General features: G+C 41.8%; 1 protein-coding gene across 2 annotated transcripts in view; it reads left to right on the forward strand.

The window, feature by feature from the left end:
- The window catches only part of LOC116628042 (IQ domain-containing protein K-like), a 123,576-nt gene that overhangs the window by 50,178 nt on the left and 59,372 nt on the right, over positions 1-14,026 (forward strand). For both annotated transcript variants that reach the window (XM_032398091.1, XM_032398092.1), the window contains exon 7: positions 7,526-7,610. In XM_032398091.1, coding sequence (XP_032253982.1) covers positions 7,526-7,610 — 85 coding nt within the window. The remainder of the gene's footprint in view (positions 1-7,525; positions 7,611-14,026) is intronic.

Below are 14,026 nucleotides of genomic sequence, written 5' to 3' on the forward strand. Positions count from 1 at the left end.
GAAATGTGAACAGCAGAATAACCAAGCAAGAGCAAAACCAAATATCTGCTCTGCCACTGATAAATCCTGACATTAAAGAAAGTTCTCTGTTTTCTTTTCTTTTTTTTTTTTTAAGATTTATATATTTATTTGAGAGAGAGCTCGAGCAGGGGGAGGGGGAGAGGGGATGCAGACTCCCAGCTGAGCAGGGAGACTGATGCAGGGTTTGATCTCACCAGGAGATCATGAACTGAGCAGAAACCAAGAATCAGATGCTTAACCAACTGAGCCATCCAGGCGCCCCTGTTTTCTTATCTATAATAATATTCATTCTTCCAGAAATATTTATTGAATGCTTATTTTTTTCCAGGCACTTTTCCAGGTACTGTAGATAGAGTGGAGAACAAGAGAAAGAAAGTCTTGGCCCCCATAAAGTTTACATTTTAGCGGGAAGACAGTCAGTGAGTAAGCTAACAAACAAACATACTGTATAATGTATAGAAGACCCAGGAGCTCCGAGGAAAACTAAAGCAGTGTAAGTGGATAGAGCATCCCAGGGCTGCGGTGAGGCCTGCTGCTGTTTAGAGAAGCCAGGGAAGGTACACTTCTCGAAGGAGGTAACATTTGCACAGGGGCCTGTAAGCCAACCTTACAAAGATCAGAAGGAAGAGTGTTCCAGGTGAAGAGAACAGCCACTCTGAAGGCCCTGAGATGGGAACAGACCTGGCTAGTGACACCAGAGGGGATGAAGGAGGCCGAGAGAGTGGTAGGAAATAAAGCCAGACAGGCAAAGCTAGGCTGTGCCCAACTTGGGTGGGTGGGCCTTTGGGGACCATGGTAAAGAGTATGCTTTTACTTTATTCCTCTGAGCGTGACAGAAAACTATTGGAGGGTTTTGAGCAGAAGATGAAGGGAATCTGATTTATCTTTTAAGAAGATCACTCTGGGGGCACCTGGGTGGCTCAGTTGGTTGAGCGTCCAACTCTTGATTTTGGCTCAGGTCATGATCTCAAGGTCCTGGGATAGAGCCCCACGTCAAGCTCCGAGCTCAGCAGGGAGCCTGCTTGAGATTCTCTCTCCCTTTCCTTCTGCCCCTCCCCCTGCTCACACATACATTCTCTCTCTTTCTCTTTCTCTCAAATAAATCAAACTTTTTATTAAAAAAAATCACTCTGGCAGCTGGCAGGGGAGTTGACTGAAGTCAACTCTAACAGTGCAAGTGGCCAGTGGGGGAGCCTAGCGCAGGCAGGCAGATGATGGCAGCTTGGAGTGTGGGAGGCAAGAAGAGGTTGGATTTGGGATATTTTGATGTTGGAACCAAGAAGACTTGTTGATGGATTGGATGTGGGGTGAGAGAGAAGTCAAGCATGACTTGGAGATTTCAGGCCTGAGCAACTGGCTGAATGGGGAGCCAGTTACTGAAATGGACTGGCAGAAATTAGAGCTCTGTTTGGAAAATTTAAGGGCTTTATGGAAAAATGACAACTTTGGGGGAACAAAAATACGAAGCTTTTGGGACCCCTGGGTGGCTCAGTTGATTAAGTGTCCAGCTCTTGGTTTCGGCTCGGGTCATGACCTCATGGGTCGTGGGTTGGAGCCCCGCATCAGGCTCTGTGCTCTGCAAGGAGTGTGCTTGAAGATTCTCTCCCTCTGCCCTTCCCTGTCATGGTCCCCGCTCCCGCTGCCACGTCCGTGCTCAGGCACGCTCTCTCTCTCTCTCTCTCTCTCAAATAAATAAATCTTTTTTAAAAAATATGAAACTTCCTTCTTATTTTTTCCCCCAGTAACTGCCCTACCATCTCACAGTGGATCTCCCTTCCGTCTGGGAGGCAGCCCTTTAAATAACTTTTTGGACAAATTCCATAAGTTCATATCATTCTGTTTTCAGACTGTCTCATTTCACTGGATTCATCCCATTTAGTTTTAAATCTTTAGTCCTCAGTCTCATCCTAGATGTAAACCTCGTCTTCCCCCCCCCTTTCCATAGCTCCAGCCACAACTGTCAATGATTCAGGGGTCCCTGAACTTTGAACGTGGACAAATTGCCTCTCTATTTTCATTAGCCTCTAACTGAGATTTAGCCTCACTTTTAATTATGAATGTGGGCAACAAACCTCAGGAGAGTCTACAGTACCAGTGTCTTCGTCACTAAGAGCAATCAGATTTTTTCACCTCCCAATCTAGTTGTTGCAGTGATCCTGAAATATCATTTACTCTCGTCACTTCTTCCAAATAACAGTAGTTAATTGACCTGCCATTAGCTCTTCTGACTTACTGCATACTCTAGAGGCACATATATTATTATATCACCAACTGGGTTTTTAAAAATATTTTGAAAACTGTATTGCAATATAATTGGTTTGCTTTGAAACATTTACTTTCATATTTTATTAAATATTATCTAGAGAAGAAATCCAAACTGCCAGCGTAAAAAGGGACCCATGACACAAAACAAGTTAAGACCCCTGCAAGTGATTTGGAAGCCGTGAGGAGGGAGGTGGTTTGCCCTTCCCATACACCCACCCTTGCCCAGGCTCACGTTCTGGAGCAGGAAGAGGGAGAATGGGAAGGAGGCAGATCTCCTTCAGGTTTTCCTTGAGTCACATTAGAGAAAACATGTAATCCATTAAAAAGAGACTAAATGGCACAGCACTCTGGGCATGTTTATCAAAGCGCATCGAGATCACAACCCTGATTTTCAGGATGGTTATACCTGCAGGGTGGGCTCCTGGCCTTCTCGCATCATTAGGTGAGCTCTGTTGACTGGACCCATATGCCGCTTCCGATGATGGGCCTGGTACAATGGGAGTGGATTCTGTGTTTAACTTAGGAGGGTGATTCAGCTTGATGCTGGGGTAATAACGGCTTGTCGGTCTCCCAGGGTGGAGTTAGTGAGGGGGCGAAAGCCAGATCACATCCTAGTAACCATGGTTTCTAAACACACTTTAAGGCTGCTGGAGAGTAATGTAGCTGGCTCTCCCCTACTGGTTTTCAGAGCTGTTCCTCACATCATAGAAAAGAGTCCTATGAGATTCTGTCCTAATGGCTGGTCACCGTATATCTGGGTGCCCCATTCCAGATAACCTCTGTTGTACTTCTTCCAAATATTTGAAGTTTATTACTCAAGACTGATGCCTCTAACAGAATGTTTGGGAAACCAGTTAAGGCCGAGGGCAGGGACTGGATAATCTCTTTTGCTGTTTACGATGGGTAGATGTTATCGAATACTAGGCCCTTGAAAGGCTGTATAAATGATGGTTGATTTAGGGCCTGTGTCATTTTGTAAATGGCTTTGCATCAGGATTGTGCTCTCATGTTCCAAGAAAACAAATTAATCTCTTACCTAATGAAAAGCGGATAGAATTTGGATTCTAAGATTCAGTTTTCAATATAAAGCAAGCTTTTCTCCTTTCTGCTTTATTCTGTTTAAATGACACTTTGGGATGGTCCCTCTTGTTTTAGAACTGGATGCAGAAGTTAATAAAGACTTCTCAGATTCCCTTGTGTATTTTGAAAGCATACTGTGTATCTTCTTTAGGTCCTGCAAATCTTTTACTTAGCACCCAAAAAGGAGGAAGCAATTGTGTGTGTTTATGCATACACACAAATCAGAAAAATAAATTCTCAGAATTATAGCATCAATTCTTATGATTCAAATATATTTGATTCACATTTAAGAAAAAAAGAAAAGGGGGGCACCTGGGTGGTGCAGTTGGTTGAGCATCAGACTCTTGACTTCTCCAGTCATGAGCTCAGGGTTATGAGATCAAGCCCCACGTCAGAGCCCACCTGAGATTCTCTCTCTCCCTCTCCCTCTGCCACTCCCACTCATGCTCTCTCTCTAAAAATAAATAAGTCTTTAAAAAGGAAAAAGGAAAAGGACACGACTAATGAGCATTACCAGTAAGACAGGTGTTGGAAACATACTCAGTGGTTCTATTTTGCCCATTGAAACATGCAAACCTGTCTGCTCTGGGGAATCCCTTAAAGAGGGAGCCTCCGCTGCTGCCTTCTCCTTTGATTGACATGGCCCCTTGTCCCCCTCCCGAGTTCCCCAATGATGAGCGGTTGCCTCTACTCCATCTCTATTTTTATTTGATCTGAAGCCAGTTGCACTGATTCCAAAAGAGAGAAAAGGGCCTGACGTGGCTTCTATCCCTTCAAGCTAGCCTGATGAAATGATTGATAATTCCCAGGGACTACTCTCAGAAGATTAAGTCCTTTTCATTTGGCCTGATTTACACTGGCTCTCTCATACTTATTCTTGGTTTGGGAATGAGACAGCACCCCATTATTTAGCCATGAAAGCAGGGATGTCACTAAAGGTGGCCTCATATTACTGCTTAAAGGCCTATTAGAAATCTCATTTTGCTTTTTGGAGATTCATTATGATGCAAAGCCATTCGGGGTTTCATTACTGGTGAAAGCCCTTTGTCAGGCTGGCCGAGCCTGTTGTCCCAAGATTTGCAGTTCTCCTTTCCTACTGCTATTCCAAAACAGGAATACTGTTACTTTGAGGATTTCATGACATCAGTAGAAAAAAATATACTTAAGGCAGGAAAATTGCCACTGAACGGAAAGGCGCCATCAAATCTCCCCTCAGATACAAGTGACAAACTCCACTTTGTTCTGCTGTCCTGACATCAGATTTCCCTGTGGAACGTCAGACAAATGAATACCTGCCAAGTTATTACTGTAAGAATTAATGAAGAGGGCATTTTCTATGATTACATCTCCCCCCCACACCAGTTTTTTCTTCTAGGCAAATGACTGTGTTTTCTTCTATTAAACACGCACAGCTGTGAGACCCTGAATTCCACATCAGTGACCTTGTAAGCTGCCTTCTCTTCTCCTTAGGCCACTCCCTGTGCTTCCTGGGTCAAAAGATTCTCAGCAGGATATGGTCACTGACCATATCACCTCACATGAATGAATCACCTCACACCTCTGTGCCTCAGTTTCTTCAATCTAAAAGAAGGATAACAATCGCTCATTACTCATATTGTGAGGATTTAATGAAATAATGTATGGAAAGTGCTTAGGACTCTGTGCCAGGCAGAGAGGCTCATTCCACAAACATTTATCAAGTACCCACTAGAAATGGTATCCCTACCCCTAAGGTTCTCCCTGGCTTTGATGTCTTTGATTCTGGAATAATTCCTAAGCGTTGGGACTACCAAGAGGAGCAAACACAGGCCTGGTCTCTGCCCTCGTGGAGCTTTCAGTCCAGTTGAGGATTGGGGCATTCATTAGATAACCACACAGAGTTACATCTCTGAATTGGGCCAAGGACTAGGAAGGAAAATTACACAGAGCTCCACTGGGTCCTAACCTAATCAAAGAACACCTTTCCATAATCAGAAGAAAGAGTGAGAGTGAACCAGGAGGAAGAAGTGTCAGCCCTCTCACCTGCTACCTTAAGGTTTTGAACCCCTACCATAGGGCAGACGGGGCTCACACCCTGAGCATGGCTTAGCAGGAAGAGCATAGGCTGGGTTTCAGTGCCCTCTGGCCCGCCCGCTGGGTGTCTTTAAGCAGCAACCTGCACAGCTCTACACAATGCCCCTGGCTGGGGGTAGGGGGATATTGGAGGCACAGGAAAGCCCCTCTGCAAAGACCTTGAGGTGGGAGGGCACTTTTGAAGAGATGAAAAAGGACAGCATGCCTGGAATATAAGGAGCAATGCTTATAGGAGGGGAGTCCAGAAAGCTCTTAGTAAATATCAGCTAGTATTAGTGCATGATAATGTTAGTCTCGTAAATCCATTGCCAGCACACCAAGGTCTCCTTAGAAACACCAAGGTCTCTCTAGAAGCCATTGATTTTTAACTAGTGAAAGAGAATTACTTCAGGGATGTGATTTGTTGGTGTCACACAACTGAGATTCCAAGAATAAGGACAATGGATGAGTACAGACATTTAATGTAGAAAGCAGGCCTCCAGCAAAATGTGAATGCTCTGTTGCAGCCCAGAGAGCCACATATTAGGCAAGAAGAAGTGAAAACATAAAGAGAACCAAACAAAAATTTTAAAAAGCCACCACATCATGCAAATAAAAATGGAAACGGAACATTAGGGACAGTTTTCTAACAATGCTGTCATTTTGAGCGTGTAATTATTTCTCCAAAGAAATAGAAGAATCTTCTTTACTTGGTCTCTTCGAAAGGACCTGCCCAGTCCAAGACCCAGAACCTGGCAACAACACCGCACTCCCTTGAAAGGATCTCAATAACCTCAAGATTCTTCTGGGCTTTGATTTCTTTGATTCTGGAATAATTCAAAAGCACATTCATTCATTCAAACAAACATACTATATCAAGGGTGGGTTGTTGTTGTTGTTGTTTTTAAATCAGAGTTTAGAGAGAAATAAAACCACACATCCTAGAGAATCATGCAATGTTGCCACTTAGCTTTGCAGTCTGTGCCAGGCTCCGCATCTGCAAGTATTTGCCCAGTGAAAGTCTGGTGTCAGCCGAGCATTGAGAGGGAAGCCTAGGTTTTAGGATCCTATGAGTCTGGGCTCAGATCCCAACTAGGCCATCTACAAGCTGTGTGACCTTGGGTAGGTTACTCAACCTCTCTGTATGATGGGAGTTACTATAAACTCAAATGATGGCTGTTGTTAGGGAGAACTCTGAGGCCAGGGAACTTAGGAACCCCTCACTTGCAAAGTCATTTCTGGGGATCCTGTCCTGGGAGCAGCCTCCATGTGACCCACATCCTTTCTGAGGTTTATTTCTTTGTACTATATCTAAAAAGGCTTAACTGGGCTTTTCAGAGGTAGCTGTGCTTTAGAGAAACATAAGGAACCAGAATCAAATCATACTTATAAGAACTTGTCAGGAATTAGTATCTCTATGCAACTTTTGGGGGGGGAGAGAAAAGAGCATTTCACCATGATTTTTAAACATGATATCTATGATCAAACATCCCATCACAATCTGAAAAATCCCACAAGAGCAAGCAATGTCAACTGACCCAGCAGTTGAGATATTTTATTGCCTATTAAGATGTAGTAGCAGAACTTAACTTAAAAATATGCCTGAATTCAAGCCACATTAAACTGGAATGCACACACAATTTATCAGAGATAAATTCCAATATTTTTGCCTTGAGGAAAGAGATGAGCTGCTTAATTTCCCTTCAGTAGAAAGGTAGAAAAAGAATCCTTTATTATGTCTCAGTCGTAATGCAGTATTTAAAAGTCGCCCTGCTTTGTCTCCTGTTTTATGTCTATAGAGCCTTATGGAGGTCCCACCTTTTAGGACTCACATGCAGCTTTAACAGCCTGAGCCTTTCAAAGCAGAACAGGCTAACAGTGATTTAAGAGTACACTGGTTAAAAACAAAACAAAACGAATCCATCTTGGATTTTAAAATACAACATGCTAACTCAAGCCTAAACTTCTCTATCAAAAATGGCATTGTTGCTTTCTAAGAATGGAAATGGATGAGGCACTTAATCAGAGAGGCCATTATGTTGTCAAAGGGCTGCCGAGGCTGAAGGATGGATTCTCATGGGCATATGACCATTTTATTGCTTTTCAGTCCCCGGCCGCCGATCCCACTCTCCCTCCTGCTGACAGAAGAAGAGGCAGCTCTGTGCATTCAATCCTTCTGGAGAGCCTATCTGGTAAGAGTCATGTGCAATTATGGCATTTGGTCTGATGGGGAATTTTTGTGATGTGGAGGGCCCATGGGAAAACTGTTAGATGAATTTGAAACAGAGCTATAGTAATAGCTAACATCCAAACCTCAGAAATAGGATTCTCTGCAAAATACATCTCAAAGAGTGATTTAGAATTTTTACCAAAACTTACGTTGCAATTGTCATTAAAAGTACCCTCCAGCCTTTTAATATTGGGTTGACTGGCCTGCATTACCTAAAAAATAATATTATATACATACAAAGAGCAATACCGTGTTCATTTTAGGGAAAAAAAGAAAAAGAAAATTACTCAGGTAGAGCAAATAAAACTTTTTGAGCCACCGAAACTGTTACCCCAAAATAATCATTGCTGGCATTTTGGTGTGAAATTTTCCAAACCTTAAAAATCTTAATGGAGGGCGCCTGGGTGGCTCAGTCGTTAAGCGTCTGCCTTCAGCTCAGGTCATCGAGTCCCACATTGGGCTCCCTGCTCAGTGGGAAGCCTGCTTCTCCCTCTCCCACCCCCCCTGCTTGTGTTTCCTCTCTCGCTGTCTCTCTCTCTCTGTTGAAAAATAAATAAAATCTTTAAAAAAAAAAAAAACTTAATGGATAGGGTGGGGGATGGGTGAAACAGTTGAAGGGGATTAAGAGTACACTTACCTTGGTGAACACGGAGTCATATATGGAACCATCAAATGGCTATATTGTACACCTAAAACTTATATAGCACTGTATGTTAACATTGGAATTAAAATGAAAAAAAAATAAAGCATAAAAAATTTGAAAAGATAGAATAACATATAAACACGTATCACATGCTAGAAGTAACCTTTTCTTTTGAAACCTGTCTTTTCTAGCCATTGGTTATTCCCAGTTTATCATTATTATAATAAATGCTGTAATAGAGATCTTTGTGCAGGCATCTTTGCACATTTGTCTGGTTGTTTATGTAGGACGAATTCTAGAAGTGGAATTTCTAGGTCAAAAGGTGAGTTCCTTTCTAAAGTTCCTGATCCATATTGTCATGTGGCCCTTCAGGAAGGATGTACTTTGGAAAAATTCTTACCAAATATATATGAGAGTGGCATGTGTATCTCGTGCTAAAAAGTGTACATCCTCTTCGATTTGTTGGCAGAGTATCAATGTTAAGAAGCTTCCAGGTAAACATGAAGCACCCATTCTAGGTAGAAGCATGTCTCCACCCAAGTCAATGGAATGAGTTTAGATTTGATTTCAGGAGTAGTAAATCGCCACAAGGAAAAGTCTCAGTGGATTTATGTGGAGGCCAAAGATGCACGTTGATGCACTCCTCAGAATTACTACAAGAGAAGTAGACTGAAGGGAACACACCAGCAAACAATTCTCCATGAAGAAGTTAGATTTACTCTAATGAGATACAATTAATAAATCAACAAGCAAAATATTTGTTAAATGACCATTAAATGGGACTGTCCTTGATTACAAGGAACTTCCTACTGTCTCAGGCAATATCGTCCAGTCATTCCACTCCTTTTGTACATGGCACATTCCTGAACATGTGGGTCGAAGTCAGATGTGGAAGTTAAATAATAGACTTGCACATTATAAGGAGCAGTTTGTTCCCAAAGAGTTAAAAACCGGTTATAAAACCCTCTATTATACCCCACGATTTAGATAAAACTAGTGACGACATAGGTTTTCAGCATTTCATACATATTTTATACCTGTGGTCTTTTTCCTTCATAACTGAACATCAGCAGGGTAGCTTAAGTTCAGGGACGCCCAACCAAGGTCAAAGATTCCTGGCTTCCACTGCTTTCTGAGCTCCGCCTTTGTCGTCAGCATATTTCATTTGTAAGGCTTACACTTGTTACACTAGAATTAGCCGTTTTACTTTCCCATTTTCTGATCCTTTTAATGAAACTGTAAGAGCGAAATGCAATAAAATAGTGATTTTCAGATTTCCTTTCTTTAAAACAGCAAAGCGCTTTCTTCAAACCAAATCACACTCAGAAGCCTGGAATATAACCAGTATGTTAACAGGAAAAGGGGATGTTCTGTCCCTGATTCTCCCATGCAGTAAGACTTTCACACACAGGAGCCTGTGTTACGGGCAGAGCATAAAAACAGAGAGATCTTTCTCTACTTATCATGGGGCTACATCCTGATAAACCCATTGTAAGCTGAAAATATTATAAGTTGAAAATTCATTTAATACACCTAACCCACTGGACCTCATAGCTTAGCTTAGCCTATAAATGTGCTCAAAACATTTATGTTAGCTGACATTTGGGCAAAATCATCCCCTATAAAATAGTCTATTTTATAATAAAGTGTTGAATAGCTCCTGGAACTTATTGAATACTGCACTGAAAGTGAAAAATAGAATAATTGCATGGGTACAGAATGGTCATCAGTGTATTGGTTATTGACCCTGGTGATCAGCTGGCTGATTGGGACCTCCGGCTTGCTGCGCTGCCTAGGATTGTGAGAGTATCGTATGGCATATCACTCACCCAGGAAATGATCAAAATTCAAAATTTAAAGTACAGTTTCTACTTAAGGCATATGGCTTTCAAACCATCATATAAAGTGTTATTATAAGTTGGGGACTGTCTGTAGTCTATAAGACAGCTGAATTCAGCTCATCACACCAACAAACACTGCCATGTAAAAAGATGTCACAGTGGCTCAAAATTTAACTGGTTATAATACTATCATCACACAATAGCTAGAAATGTTCCTTATGGTACAAAAGATGTGTAGGGGCAAGTGTATGCTGTGTGAGAGTTCAGTTCGTTCAAATCCAAACATGTCCTGTGATATGTATATATAATATATAATAATTATATAATATATAATATAGTATCACAAACATTTCCTGTGATATATTTTATATATATATAATATATACTTATATTATATATATATATGTATATCTGAAGAGTGCCAAGTAGGGGGTAAGATCCTAAGTTGTTGCTAGAAGGAAAGATGTCTGATATGTGGGATGACCTCAGAAGCTTCCACAAAAAAGGAGGGACTTGATCTCATCCTTTTTTTTTTTTTTTTAAAGATTTTATTTATTTATTTGACAGAGAGAGACAGAGCGAGAGAGGGAACACAAGCAGGGGGAGAGGGAGAAGCGGGCATCCCACTGAGCAGGGAACCCGATGTGGGGCTCGATCCCAGGACTCTGGGATCATGACCTGAGCCAAAGGCAGACGCTTAACGACTGTGCCACCCAGGCGCCCCTGATCTCATCCTTAAAAGAAAGATGGGACATTGGAATATCAGCTGGGAACAAGATGGTATCTCAAGGGGAAATAGCATACACACACACACACACACACACACACACACACACACATATTATACCACTTTTTATTAAAATGTGTACTGTATAGGGGCACCTGGGTGGCTCAGTTGGTTAAGCGGCCAACTCTTGATTTCAGCTCAGGTCATGATCTCAGGGTCCTGGGATTGAGCCCTGCATGGGGGGCTCTGTGCTCAGCGGAGAGTTTGCTTCAGGATTCGCTCTCCCTCTGCCCCTCCTCAAACTTGTGCACATGCGTGCGTGCTCTCTCTCTCAAATAAATAAATAAATATTTTTTTAAAAAATGTATATTTTGGACAGCTACACACACACACATAGGATAGGAAAATACCTCAAAGGAAATGGAGCGATCTAACAATAGTGGGTAACTTGGGGTGGCTGGGAAAGAATTAAGGAGACCGTAGCCTTCTATACACTGAACAAAGTCTTTACAAAGAGAATACAGTATGATTTTCATTAATTTAAACCATGTTATGGATGCAGAAAGAACATTTGACAAAATCCAACAGACTTTTATGATAAAAAAACACTCAACAAACTATGACTAGAAAGGAATTTCTTCAACTTGATAAAGGGTAGTTACAAAATTCCACAGCTAACATCATATTTAGGGTGAAAAACTGGATGTTTTCCCCCTGAGATTGGGAACGAAACAAAGATATCCTCTCTACTTCAGTTCAGCACAGCACTGGAGGTTTTAACTAAGAAAGTTAGGCAAGAAAAGGAATAAAGGGGCGCCTGGGTGGCTCAGTCGGTTGACCGTCCGCCTTCGTCTGGTGTCATGATCCTGGGGTCCTGGGATGGAGCCCCGCATCGGGCTCCCTGCTCCGCAGGAAGCCTGCTTCTCCCACTCCCACTCCCCCTGCTTGTGTTCCCTCTCTTGCTGTGTCTCTCTCTGTCAAATAAATAAATAAAATCTTTAAAAAAATAAAAGAAAAGGAATAAAAGGCCTTCTAATCAGAAAGGAGGAAGTAAAACTATCTCTATTCTCGGGGCGCCTGGGTGGCTCAGTCAGTTAAGCGACTGCCTTCGGCTCAGGTCATGATCTCAGGGTCCTGGGATCGAGCCCCGCATTAGGCTCCCTGCTCGGCGGGAAACCTGCTTCTCCCTTTCCCACTCCCCCTGCTTGTGTTCCCTCTCTCGCTTTCTCTCTCTCTGTCAAATAAATAAATAAAATCTTAAAAAAAAAAACTATCTCTATTCTCTATATAAACATGACCTTCTATACAGAAATTCCTATGTAATTCACTAAAAATATTTAAAAATTAGAAGAAACAAGTCCAGCAAGGTTGCAGGATACCAAACCAATACACAAAAAATCAATCGTATTTATATGTACTTAGCCATGAGCAATCTGAAAATGAAATTAATAAAAATCCCATTTGTAATAGCATCAAAAAGAACAAAATACTTAGGAATAAATTTCACAAAAGAAGTGTAAGACTTGTATGCTGAGAACTACAAAACATCACTGAAAAAAATTTAGAAAGACCCAAACAAATGGAAAGACAGCCTGTGTCCATTGATTGGAAGACCTAATGTTGTGAAGATAACAGTACAAATTGATCTGCAGATTCAGTGCCATCTCTATCAAAATCCCAACTGACTTTTTTTTTTTAACAGAAACTGACAAGCAGATCCTAAAATTCATATGAAAATGTAAGAGACCCCAAATAGCCAAAACAGTCTTAAAAAAAGAACAAAATCAGAGAACTCACACTTCTCTATTGCAAAACTTACTATAGAGCTATAGTAATCAAGTGCTAGTGGCATAGATTAATGGAATAGAATTGAGAGTACAGAAATAAACCCTTACATTTATGGTCAATTGATTTTTTTTTAAAGATTTTATTTATTTGACAGAGAGACACAGCTAGAGAGGGAACACAAGCAGGGAGAGTGGGAGAGGGAGAAGCAGGCTCCTGGCTGAGCAGGGAGCCTGATGCGGGGCTCGATTCCAGGACCCTGGGATCATGACCTGAGCTGAAAGCAGACGCTTAACGACTGAGCCACCCAGGCACCCCTGGTCAATTGATTTTTAACAAGAGTGCCAAGACCATTCGATGGGGAAAGAATAGTCTTTTTAACACATAGTGCTAGAACTCCTGAATATCCACATGCAAAAGAATAAAGTTAGATCCCCTACCTCATACAATATACAAAAATTAATCCAAAATTAATCAAAGACCTAAGTGAAAATGCTAAAACTATAAAAGTCTGAAAAAAAGACATAGGTGTAAATTTCATGACTTTGGATTAAACAACAGTTTACATAACAAAAAGCATAAGCAACAAGCGAAGAAAAAGACATCGGACTTCGTCAAAATTCAAAACTTTTGGCTCTTCGGGTGCCTGGGTGGCTCAGTCGGTTAAGTGTCTGATTCTTGATTTTGGCTCAAGTCATGATCTCAGGGCTGTGAGATAGAGCCCCACATTGGGTGATGTGCTCAGCGGGGAGTCTGCTTGAGAATCTCTCTCTCCTCCCTTTGCCCCTTCCCCTCATCCCCCACTCTCTCTCTAAAATAAAAACAAATAAATCTTAAAAAAAAACCTTTTGGGGCGCCTGGGTGGCTCAGTCCAGTTAAGTGTCTGCCTTTGGCTCAGGTCATGATCTCAGGGTCCTGGGATCGAGCCCTATGTCTGCTTCCCTGCTCAGCAGGGAGTCTGCTTCTCCCTCTTCCTCTGCCCCTGCCCTCCTCCCCCACTTGTGCTTGCACACTCTCATTCTCTCTCAAATAAATATCTTTTTTAAAAACCCAGACTTTTGGCTCTTAAGAACACCATCAAGTGAACGAAAAGACAAAACACAGAATGGAAGAAAATGTTTGCAAATCATGTATCAGATAAGGGTCTAATATCCCAAATATATAAAGAATTCTCACAGCCCGACAAATAACTCAATTACAAAACTGGCAAGGGATTCGAATAGACACTTCTTCAAAGAATATATGCAAATGGCCAAGAGGCACATGAAAAGATGTAGGAAATGCAAAGCAAAACCACGGTGAGATGCCACTTCACATCCACCAGCATGGCTAGGATCCAAAAGGCAGTAACAGCGTTGGCGAGAATGTAGAGATCTTGGAAG

This window comes from Phoca vitulina, unplaced genomic scaffold, assembly GCF_004348235.1.
Source record: "Phoca vitulina isolate PV1807 unplaced genomic scaffold, GSC_HSeal_1.0 scaffold109, whole genome shotgun sequence".
Taxonomy (NCBI): domain Eukaryota; kingdom Metazoa; phylum Chordata; class Mammalia; order Carnivora; family Phocidae; genus Phoca; species Phoca vitulina.